General features: G+C 41.0%; 1 protein-coding gene across 2 annotated transcripts in view; it reads right to left on the bottom strand.

The window, feature by feature from the left end:
- Positions 1-5,436: 5,436 nt before the first annotated feature.
- Positions 5,437-12,478, bottom strand: part of FAM102B (family with sequence similarity 102 member B) — a 71,477-nt gene continuing 64,435 nt past the window's right edge. Inside the window, exons 11-12 of one of the 2 annotated variants that reach the window (XR_004960957.1) lie at positions 8,547-8,878; positions 5,437-5,957 (exon numbers count right to left, since the gene is read on the bottom strand). Coding sequence is in view for 1 of the 2 variants with exons in the window: in XM_036273353.1 (XP_036129246.1) it covers positions 8,836-8,878 (43 nt within the window). In the remaining variant the exon portion in view is untranslated. Of the gene's footprint in view, positions 8,879-12,478 lie in introns of both variants that reach the window. The other variant, XM_036273353.1, reaches the window with a different exon arrangement.

The raw sequence follows: 12,478 nt of genomic DNA, 5'->3' as shown, positions 1-12,478 counted from the left end.
ATATGCATATATGCATAACCAATAGACACAGACAACAGTGTGGGGAAAGGCAGGAGGAGGGGTCAGGAGTGGGGAGGAGGGGGGTCAATGGGGGAAAATGAGTAACATCTGTAATATATTCAACAATAAAGATAAGTTTTAAAAAAAAAATTCTGGGAGGCTGTGTGCCCACTTAGTCGTGCTCCGCCAAGGAGCAGGGAGTGAAAGCACACTGGCAACTTTACAGTAGGTAGAAGGAAAGATTTGGTGAAGCGGAAGGGAAAGAAAGAACAATCATCACATGTTAACCAGCTGTTCCCTCCTTAAATGTCATGGGCTCCTCCATCACATGCCTGTCCCCCAACCCTGCCTTTGTAGTTAGACTAATTCTTCCCTCCTGAGTGCATATAATCTAGAGGTTACCCTTCCCACCCCCATTCCCCATCCCAAAGCTCTTGTCTGTCCTTACTTTTCTAGGCTCTACACGACTTCCTTCTCATCACTGATCTTCTGTGTTACAGCCTAGATGATATGGTAACATGCATTTAATAATTAAAAAGTTTAATTTACAGCTCTGGCTGGTGTGGCTCAGTTGGTTGGGCATCGTCCCATGCACTGAAAGTCTGCAGGTTCGATTCCCAATCAGGTTACATGCCCGGGTTGTGGGCTGTATCCTCTGTGGGGATGTGCAGGAGGCAGCTCCCATGGAAACATCACATGGATGTTTCTCTCTAAAAATCAATTTAAAAAATCTTAAAATTTAATTTATAGAAGTAATACTGTAAAAATAAGACACTTCAGGACTTTATGGAATTTAAAGTAGTGGTGTGCTGTCCAACACCATGTGGAATTCCTCGCCTCTCAAATTCACTGTCTTAGAGGGAGCAGCCCGCTTACCCACGAGTCCTCACAGATTCCAGTGGATAAATGTCTATTTTAGACAACCATGCAGGTTTTCTTATGTCTCTTCCTAATTAAGTATACGTAGATTCCAGCATTCCAAGAAACAGTGGCCTTTTTCTAGGAAAACCACTCGAATGGGCCACATAGTTTTTAAATATAGAGACCCCAAGAACAGAAACTTAAGATGTGTTTGCTCCAAGGAATTAAACTGCACTGTGTGGCAATGAAATGTGCTTCCGACGGAAAGTCATCGGCAGATTTTTCTTGGAAAGTTTTCACCAACACTACCACGGGCCACCCCCCAGAGTAGGTATGACGTGTATTAGTTGGAACCTCCCTGGCCCTTGAGACCTAAGTAAGATCTGCCTCTGGTTCCTATTTCCATAGTCTTGGCAACTCCAAAACCCTTTTTTAAAGATTTCCGCAATTTCTAGAAGCTTAGGCGCTCACAGCAGGTTGAGATATCAAACTGCCCCATCAGCATCTGTCTCCATGACACGCACTCCTCCCCACCCTTTCCTTTGTTGTTGTTGTTTTTCTTATTTCGAACTCCCTATCTACAGCATACCCAGCAGTTAAGTTCTCTTTCAAATATCACTCTCAGCCCTCAGCCCCCACCGGGGCTCTCATTTCTGTCAGTGACCATCAAGGAATAATTCCAGATAAAAGTACTTCTCTCAGCTAGAGTTTGGATGCCGACACAACTACCTTGTTCCACCTACTCCTGTGGAAGATCTCGTGTGGGGCTGTTGACAGATCAGGGGAGTGAGCAGCAACAGTGGCTGCAAGAGGAAATGTTGACAGTACCTTCATCCAGGACGCTAGGGTTCGACTATGGCTAACACGGTTTATCTTGTACGTGGTGCACATTTTTGGGGATACCCCAAGATGGGGACCACATAGGTGGGGACCACGTAGGCGTCTTGCTGAGAACTAACAAGCTGGTTGGATCTGGAAGTCATAAATGTGTGCAATGTTAATTCAGTGTCTCGCAAGTAGTCTTTGAAGCCACTGGCATGTCAGTTGCAAATGAACACAGTGCCCTCTTTTGGGTTCCTAATGTTTCTGCCAAATTGTATGTGCTCTTTGCCTGCATTGTTGCATTCATCTCTAACCACGCCATTCCATCTGCTGTGACCCATTTCATCGTCCTTTCCAGAAACAATGCATTGCTCCCTACTTGCACACCTCATCCTTGACTCAGACTCTGTCAAACAGGCTGATTTTTTCCTTTTCCTTTTTTTTTTTTATCCTCACCTGAGGACATTCTTCCATTTTTTTGTTCAGATAGAGTGGGGGGTGGGGGGTGGGGAGAGAGAGAAACATCGATGTGAAGGGACACATCGAGTGGTTGCCACCCGCACGACCCAACCAGGGCCGGGGACAAACTGCAACTGAGGTACATGCCCTTAGTGGGAACCGAACCCGGGTCTCTCTGGACCACAGGTCGGCGCTCCAACCGCTCAGCCAAACCGACCAGGGCTCAAACAGGCTGATTTTTAACTGCTGTCTTTGTCCAGCCTTGTGGCTCTGTCCTGAAGCCCTTTATTTAGGACCACCCAGACCTTTCTAGTAGGAATCCTCATGGAACTGAATTTATAGAATCTTTCATTAATCTCATACTAAAGGGAAACACTTTTACCTTATTTAAGCAAAGTATGCAATGTTTTAAAATCCCTTCTCAAGTATTTCAAACTACTTAAAATTAGTACTGAAAAATATGTTTCCTTTGGTCATAACAACATGGAGTATGGGGAAAGAAGGGCAGACACAGGGTCATGTGGGAGGGGGTGTCTGAACTGAGTCACTGAGGTTCAATACCGGAATGTGGCAGACTTTTTCCACTTAGAGGAAATGCATTCTTTTGCTTTGAGGACCCTCTGATAGAAGATGCAAAAAACATGCCCTGGCAAATTTGGCTCAGCGGTTAGAGTGTCGGCCTGCGGTCCAGAGACCCGGGTTCGGTTCCCGCTAAGGGCACGTACCTTAGTTGCAGTCTGTCCCCGGCCCTGGTTGGGTCATGCGGGTGGCAGCCAGTCAATGTGTCCCTTTCACGACGATGTTTCTCTCTCTCTCTCCCTTCCTCCCACTCTATTTGAACAAAAAATGGAGAAAAAAAAATGTCCTCGAGTGAGGATAAAAAAAAAAAGATGCAAAAAACAAAAACAAAACAAACCCCCTAAACTTGGTCATGCCGATTTTCTACAGCGGTTTGAGGCTTCTGCAACACAGGAAAGTGCTGCTGAAATGACTTAAAGATTTAGTAGTGAAGCCGATTTCTTCAGAGAAGTGGTTCAGGAGACATCTCCACCTGCCTGAGTTGTACCTGCACAGGAATGGGGTCTAAACTAATTCGTACAGGAAGGTCTGACATTTTCTCATTGCATGGGTCCATCTGGAATAGAGATCACCAACTCGGGAATGTTTAAATGTAAGCCTTTTTTGTTTTGCATCTTGTGTAATATGGCATGGATTTACTCCACCAAAGATTTCCTATCATCATGCAAATGGAAAGATTTCATTTCCTTACATGAGCTACCAGGTTTATGATATATAGAAAGGAAGAGGCAAGTTAAGGTGAAAGAGGGGGAGAGATGGAGGAAGAGAGAGAAAAATACTAGGCGTTGAGTCACAACAAGAAAGACAAGTATCCTATGATCTCACTTATTTGTGGAATATAATGAACATAACAGTCTGAGGAATGGGGTAGTCCCAGAGACGTGGGAGTAGGGTACAGACTGACAATCCCCAGAAGAGGGGGTGGTGGGGGAGAGATAAACCACAGAACTTATATGCATGTGTGCATGAACATGGGCATGGACAACAAAGCAGGGGACAGGGAGAGGAGGGAGGAATCAGTGGGGGGAAAAGGAGAAACATCTATAACAAAAATAAATTAATTTAAAAAAGAAAAAAAGAAAGCTGGGCCTGGGAACTCCATGCTTGAAATGTGGATTGAGGGGCCAGGCCAGAGGGACCTGCCAGGTTCTGCTGTGTAATCTGGCACGGGTTTATCCTGGGTGACCCTATATGATCCTGTGTGCTGGGGAGGAAATTTGAGGGTTTCCCCTAGAGTGCCCAAACTCCACATTTCCACCAGCAAGCAGGGAGCTTTTTCCTTAACTCGCACAATCTTTCATACTCTGCACTGTCCAGGGAAGCCATGACCATCTGCAGAGAAAGATCTGGGTTCAGCCTTATACTGAACCCTAGTTCTTTATTCACTTTAAATTGCCATTTTAATTGAGTATCAGTAGAGAGAATGTGTTGAAATAGTTTCTCCTTTGGGAGGACATTCTAGTTAAAGGGAAGACCAGTTTACAGTATCATTTAAGTGATGATCTTAACCTCTAATAGTGGCACGCTTATTGATTATCTTCTATATGTCTAACATAAAGGCAAATTTGGCTTGATAAGTGCCTATCAAGTGGCATATTCTTAACATCTTACAACCAAAAAAGAATTAGTAGTAGTATCTCCATCCTAGGTTAGAAAACAGGTTCAGCCCTGGCCTGTGTTGTGCAGCTCAGTCGGTTGAACAGTGTCCTATGCACTGAAAGGTCGTGAGTTTGATTCCCAGTCAGGGCACATTCCCAGGCGGTGGGTCTGATCTGGGTGCATGTGGGGAGGAAACTGGTCGATGTTTCTCTCTCACATCAATCTCTCTCTCTAAAATCAATTTTCAAGATTAAAACACAAAAAAACAGGTTCAGAGGGGAGTCTGGACTCAGACTCAGATCTCTGGTTCCAGACCCACGGCCACGGCACGGCAGGAGCTGCTTCAGGGTGCAAGTGTCGCCCCTGGAACCTCAGGACAAGGCCACACGCGCCTTCGCTTGTTCCCTTACCTTGGCAAGAAGCAGCATCTTTACTGGAATTTTAAAGTATAAACAACATTCTAAACTTTAAGATATGATTTTTATTGAACATGTAGAAGATTCACTTTTACATTATTACAAATATTTTACAATGAAAAATCAGTTATGGGGGGGAAAAAAAAGGAAACATTTCCTGGATTTATAGTTGTGCAGGTGAAACAAAGAAATACATAAAAATGAAGGTCATTCTCCAAGTATTAGAACAGAATACTAATGGAATCACTTCAATAAAACTTTTTGCATCAACATTTACATGACCACTTATAACTATATTAACTTCCACAGAACAAATAAATGCATAAAATGAAGGTATCCCCCAAATAAAATGTATTTAAAATATCAAAATGAATGTAACCTAAATGTCTTCCTGTGCATGGGATTTGGTCAATGAATATCAAGAGAATTTTCATATATATACACACACACACACACACGCACGCACATGTATGTATATGATGAACATAAACATCTGTAAATGGGGAGCACACAGCCTGTGCACAGTGAAGACTCGCCAGCTTTGTCACGTGGAGCAGCTAGAAACCACCTACACCACCATTTAAAATAGTGTCTACAGGGTGGGGCAAAAGTAGGTTTACAGTTGTAAGTATGTGAGTTTATACTTGTAATATTATTTATTAATTATTGTATTATTTTCCATATGAACTGTAAACCTACTTTTGCCCCACCCTGTATATTATTTTATAAAAAGTCAAACATATAAGGGAATAATAAGGCCTTATTTTCAGAGCAGTCTTAAAATACGGTTAATATAGGCATATTTCTTCCTTTATATTTTTAGACTTATATTCTTTAACATCTCAGCTCTTAAAATTATGCATAGTACCTAGGTCAACATATAAAAAGCGGCACAACACAATTTCTGCTACAGTACCTGATTATATTCACATGACGTACCATGTAGGAGAACTGACCCACTTAAAGACCTGCCAAAATAAAATGCAAGCCCATCACGAGAGCCCAGTCTCTGCAGGGCGTTAGTGTATGCGCTGGAAGCCTCGCTCTTCAGAGTACTTCAACAGGGTACTTAATGATACTGGCAGCTGGAGCCTGCAAAGTGGTCGTGAGCCTGGAGATCTTGAAGTCTAAAATTCTTTCTGGATGTTTTAATTTATTAAGTCTCATTGCAGCCTGAGTATGTTTTGACTGGAGGATTGTAATTGTAGATACTTTAAGAATCTTGGTAAAAAAAAAAAAAGAAAAGAATCTCGGTCAAGATTTTGTCAGATTATAAATACTAATCCACGAGAGTTGTTTGTATACAGAGCCTTCAACACCACAGCAAAGGGAAGTCAACCAGCAAAGTATAAACTGATGGCCCAGGGCCTTCTTTGTCCTTGGCTACCCTTCACATCCTCTCTGGTCTCTGTCACCAGCACAAGTCACAGAAATGACCTGCTTTTTCAGTAATCCCCCCCAACAAGGCATTTAAGACTCTTATCACAAATATATAGCTTAAAAATACCATTAATCTTTTCTCTAGCACAGGGTTAGCAAATGTTACAGATGTGCAAATTCTCCAACACTGGGTGATCTGAAATTTGGTTTAATATTTAGAAATCAATGTATTAAGATCTACTTTCTCAAATTTGATTTTTTAAACTCAAAACGAAACCAAAGGTGGACTTGGTATTAAATAAACATATTTTTTTCAATAGCTACATGGTTAAGATATTAACAATACATGCTCGAAGAAAAGAACTTGGAAGTAAGGCAGACACTTAGGCAACCTTCAACAAATATTTTTAAGGACTGTAATAAAATGTGATTGCAAAGTATGCTGATGGAACACAAACTGGAATAAATTGAACCCAGACTTCCCTGACTACAGAGGACACTGCCATCTCTTTTCTTCCCAATGTTTCTATTTATTAAAATGTTTGTTATGTTTACTCATATATAAATCAAGATGTTATCTGGTGGCTGCTTCACTTATAAAGGTATGATTTTTATGCTTTTCAAAATCCACATTTTGTCATTAGAAAACAATTCTGTATCCTTTTCAAATACCAAGAGCTAGTCTTGGATCAAGGTCTAGGCCAAGGGCAGCCAAGGATGAGTAAGAGGGCTGGTGCCCGAATTATATCACCTTTGACCTATCTGAAGAATGTCCTCACTAAACCTTGCCTACAATCTAGTTGTTAGCTATCATTTCAAAACTCTGAAATAATTTGCAGAAGCGCCAATAAAAAATATAGCCTAGGAATATTTTGAAAATAGAAAAATATGTTTTTAAAAAAACATGTCATAATAAATATCTCTCTAAACAATCTTTTATCTCTCTTGAAAATTTCCTTTAATTTTTTTCTATAATATACAATAAATACATCATCCACTTGTTTATTTAAAGACAGCAAGTCTTTATCACTTAAGGTAACATTTTCCTTGGTTAGACTTAAATCTTCAGGTTAATTTTTTTTTCTTCAAAACATCTTAACAAAGAAAGTTTAATGACTCAGAAAATCCTATCTCTTGACATTGAAAATATTCTAAACTGAGGTGTCATCTCTTTAAAAATCTCAGAATCTATTTGTAAAAGTAGTTTCGGATTCATTTGGAATACCCAATCCTTGAAATCTTAAACATACACACACACACACACACACACACACACACACACACAATCCCTAACATGAACTATTCAAAGTTTCTCCAGCCTCAATTTGGATATTAAAATAATATTTTCTTAAAAATAACACCCCCCCCCCCTTATTTTGCCAATACGAAAATACATAGACCAAAGTAATTCTAACATATTATGTTTCTTGGACATGAAAGTAAAGACTGGGAATTTCTGGTTTTATAAGAATCTACATTTTTCTTCACTGACTGAGTGATTCCAAGAAAATTAAAATCTTTCCACACAGAAACTGTCACATAAAACCTAGAAAAACTCCTCAGGTGTATCTGCTGTGCTGCTAACCTAGATCCAGGTCAGATATTCTTACTTTAAAGGCTCTGTTTGATGTATACTCTAGTTTATTCTTGCCTCAAAACAACCGATTTCTGATATAGTAAGAAGAAAGCATAGCATCTGATCATGGGGTTGGGGGAGGGGCTAAGACAGAAGACCACAGGTCCGTGTCAAACAGCTGTCCCCTGTCTTTTCCACTCTCTCCTTGGAATAATTTTCAATTTCAGGTAACTGTGAACTTACAGAGAAATGGCTGCTCTGTTTCTCATCATTATCACAATTTCCCTCCAGTTGTTCTAAATTTTGACTCCTAAAACCAGCAGACATTAGTCAGTGAAAACAGCTCCTATGTTAGGGTGCATTAGAGTAGCTTAACACCCTGAACATTCACTCAGCTTCTCGGGTCGCTGACATGGTGCTAGTGAGAGTTCTGCAGCACATCTGATACTAACAGTAATGACACATACTGCATGATAACGGCACTGCACCGCGCACGGAGCTCAGACTTAAATGCACTGGTTTTCCACTTATGACTGTGTTTAGATTAAGCATTTTACAGGTTTCAATTGTAGAATAACTTTTCCCAAAGCATGAACACCCATACTTTTATATCAATTATTGTATCAAAAAGAGTTAATACAGTTAGTACAATACTCTAGGTAGTATAATATGCAAAATTTCCTTAACAGAAATTATAACTATCTTAACAGAATTTATAGAGTTTTTATCTTCATCTACTGTCTCTTAACCGTAAAATTGAGTAATTAGAGCCCAGATCTGTCGTGCAGCTCGATCACAGGTTTGGTACTTTAACACTAAAACCAGCCCCAGATGCACAGCGTTGTTTTCCTCACCGGGAGGCTTTGAAGGAAAAGGCAGTCTTTTCATGATCACGTGCAGTGACCACGGAAGCCGTGGACCCCAAACACACGTGACACGCGTGGCCCCGACATCACCACCCTGATGTCCCCTGAGTGTGGGAAGGGCAGTGGTGGGCACTCTCAGAGAAGTCGGTGCTGGCTTCCCCCGGCCACTCTCCAGACAGGTTCATTTACACAGAAGCGCCTGAAGACAGTGCCGCGGCAGCTCACGGGCCCACCTCTGGAACCCAAGGCAGCTCCCTTCCGTGCACCAGCTCGGCTCCTAGCGCTTGATCACAACTTGTTCGTAAGCTCCAGACACCACCCTAAAGGGCAGGACAAAAATTCCAAGTTTTGAGTGGTAGTGTTTGAGGTTGTTCCTGTTAACCTTGGCTCCAAAGAGAGAGTGCATCAGTCATTTTCTACTAGGTTTGATTTCCACAGGGTTTAAAGACATCACAGATAGAAAATACTTAAAATATTGAATGTTTATAATTAACACACTGGATTAGTCTAGTCCCTGATCCTCTTATACTTAACTCCCACGATAATCTAGTAATGGTTCCAAATTCTTACCCTTTCAACACGCTATGGAAAACATGTTTACATATAAATCCTAAAATCAGTCTCACCCAAGAACACAGAATGAATGGGTAATAGTTTTAAACTGCTTTAGTATATGTGTGGTGTATTAATGTACTTCCCTAGGAAGGGCAATCATTCTTTGATCAATACACAAATTTCTTTGTCGATGGTCTGGGCTGTAAATTATATCTATGTAATGTAGACACAAGTGAAAATGATCTTGAAGAGAGGTTTATTTCTTCACTAGCTTGCTTTGACAGACTGCTGGTTGTACCCCCAAATCTACTCTTCCCTTTTTCATAGTCTTAGCTAGGTACATACACACTGCTGGGTTAGAGATGACATCTCCTAAACTCCTTTGTAGATAGATGTGGCCATGTTACTAAGTTTTCCTCAGGGAACATGAATGGAAAAGTGTCAATTTCTGCCTCTGTTGCTTAAAGCAGCTATTTTCAACTGGTGTGCTACAAGAATTTTTATTTTCTTCTATTATTAAAAAAATTTTTTTTTTCTTTATTGATTTAGGGGAGAGAGAGATAGAAAGATCAATGAGAGAGAACATCGAATGGCTGCCTCCTGCATGCTCCCCACTGGGGATCAGGCCCACAACCTGGGCATGTGCCCTGATCGGGAATCGAACCGGTGACTCTTGGTGCATGGGTCGACGCTCAACCACTGAGCGGGGCAAGATGCAAGAATTTTTAAAACGTGCAATACCTGGCTATTTAGTCAGGGGCACTGACCTCTTTTCCTTTAGACTGTCAAATAAAATATGACAACAGCCAACATAACAATAGCTGTCTGGTATGAATGAACCAAATTTACACCTAATTTTTTGTCAGATCAGCAAAAAATATACTTTTTGGTGTGCTGCAGAATTTTAGTAATTAGTTTATGTGTACCACAAGGTGCAAATGGTTGAAGACCACTGGCTTAAAGGAAAACTGCTTGCCTTGGACTGGCAGCAGTCCAAGTTTGACAACACAGGTACGGAGGATGGAACCTGGGTCAATGAATCATTTCTGGGGCAAAGCTGTCCCATCAGCCTGGCCATTGTATTTTGGGGTGTCTTTGTTATAGCAGCTTGGCCTTTGCACTAATATACCAGGTAGTAACAAACCTCTACTAATGAAATATGGAGAGTACTAAAATACTTAAATTTTGCAAGCTTTGTAAATAAAGTACTTAGAGATATTTAAATTAAGTAATGGCTTCCTCAGCAGAAGGACTTTTTTAAAAATTTTTATTGTTGATGTACTTGGCCTTCTGTTACAATGAAATGAACATACATGCTCCCTCTACTGTTTCTGGGAGGATGAAGGTTTTCTACAAGCCTATAAAAACATAGTGTCTTTGTGATGGCAAGAGGGTTTATTTTTGGATGAGGATCATTCTATCCCTTCTTTGAGTCCCCTTGAATAATTAAGAGGAGGGATGAAGTGGTGTTGCATGGTTGGAGGGTATTATTACTTAAAAGTTTTCACCAGGTACTCATCTCCTCATTTGTCATGATGTCAGAGGCTACTTACTACCTGGCATTTCATGTAGTATGCCAGAGATCAGCAAGACCAGAACCATGGCTAGTCTCTGCCTTAGTGGGATTTGAGGAGGAAATTCTAAAGAATGGAAGTAAGGTTGTGGTTACCAGCCCACCATGGACCAAGTAGGACTTCTCACTGATTGCTCAGAGACTCCTGTTCTTACAGATTCAATCTCAAGAAGAAATAGGAGTATCCTCAATAGAACACCACTGAACACCCACTGATAGTGACACATAATCAGAATTTGAAGAGACCGTGGTGGGCATCACTGCACTCTGGCCTGTAGGTGCCCTAACATGGTCTGCTTCTCGCAGTGATGGAGTAACAGGAACCAGACCTTCCCTCCTGCTTTCCATACCTAGACATCTAAACAGAATATATGAAGTGAAAGTTTTCACACATTGCACTATAGGCAGCCCAGGACTGGTCCTCAGGGAAGGGAAATGAATGAAGCAGCCAGACCATGCCCCAGCTTGCTGCCGGAGTTGTTTCCTTCAGGATCCTGCCAGCCTCCGGCACAGGGAGGGAGAACCCAAACACAGCTGGGTCGTTCTGATGGGAGTCAGGTCACAGCTCAGGGATGCTGGGAACTAGAATTTCTTTAAAAAAAATTTTTTTTTTTTAATCCTCACCCAAGGATAGTTTTCTCCATTTATTTTCAGACAGAATGGGAGGGGGAGAGACAGACAGATAGACACTAATTTGAGAGACACATAGATTGGTTGCCCACCGCACAACCCCAACCAGGGCTGGGGATTGAACCACAACCGAGGTATGTGCCCTTGACTGAAATTGAACCCATAACTTTTGGTCTGTGGGTCGATGCTCTAACTGCTGAGCAAAACCAGCTAGGGTTGGCGGCTAGAATTTCTAGGACAGGCTATCAGAAGGAGTGGGGGAAATAAAAGCTGGACAATTTCCAAATTTGATGAAAACATTTTTTACATGTAATTATTTTTAAAAAATTATGTTACTGATTTTTTAGAGAGAGAAGAGAGATAGAAACATTGATGTGAGAGAGAAACATCAATCAGCTCTGCCTCCTGCATGCCCCCTACTGGGGATCAAACCCATAACCAGGGCATGTGCCCTGACCGGGAATTGAACCAGGACCTCTCAGTCTACAGGACAATGCTCAATCCACTGAGCCACACCAGCCAGGCAGATAAAAACTTCTTAAAACCAGTGATAAAGATAGTTGCTAACCTCATGTCACACAGCTCCATTTCACATGCCTTTCTCCTTAGAAGAACCTGTTATTGGCAATTCTCTAAGTAGGTTTACTCATAAGCCTGACAGGTATAATGGTTAAATGCAATGAATGGGCTTTGAACTCAAAGGAGACAAGACTTTGAATATTGGATTTACCACATACTAGTTTGAAGGTTTTGGATAAATTACTTTAACCTCTTTTATCTTTGTATCCTCTTTTTGATTTTTTTCCTTTTTATTGAATTTATTTATACTGATTAACAAAATTATATAGGTTTCAGGTGCATAATTCTACATACCAAGTATCTTTGTTTCCTCTTTTTAAAAACTAATCATAGTATGTTGTGAGTACTGAGAGAGATAATGTAAGGACTAAAATGTATTTATTATTATACATATATTATAATTATCATGCCTGCAAGTTCCTTTGGTTTGTTCCCACCATTGAGAATACCTGTCTTCCTCATACCCACCTGGTAACCCCACCTGTCTTTTATTCTCCCGAAGACGCTCTGTAGGTGCCAACTCTCCCAGGAAGTTTTCTCTGAGTGAGGCCCCATCTCTGTTCTTGAGTTTCCTTTACTTCTC

Source organism: Molossus molossus, unplaced genomic scaffold (genome assembly GCF_014108415.1).
Source record: "Molossus molossus isolate mMolMol1 unplaced genomic scaffold, mMolMol1.p scaffold_m16_p_20, whole genome shotgun sequence".
Taxonomy (NCBI): Eukaryota; Metazoa; Chordata; class Mammalia; order Chiroptera; family Molossidae; genus Molossus; species Molossus molossus.
This window is presented reverse-complemented; position numbering and strand designations above follow the sequence as displayed.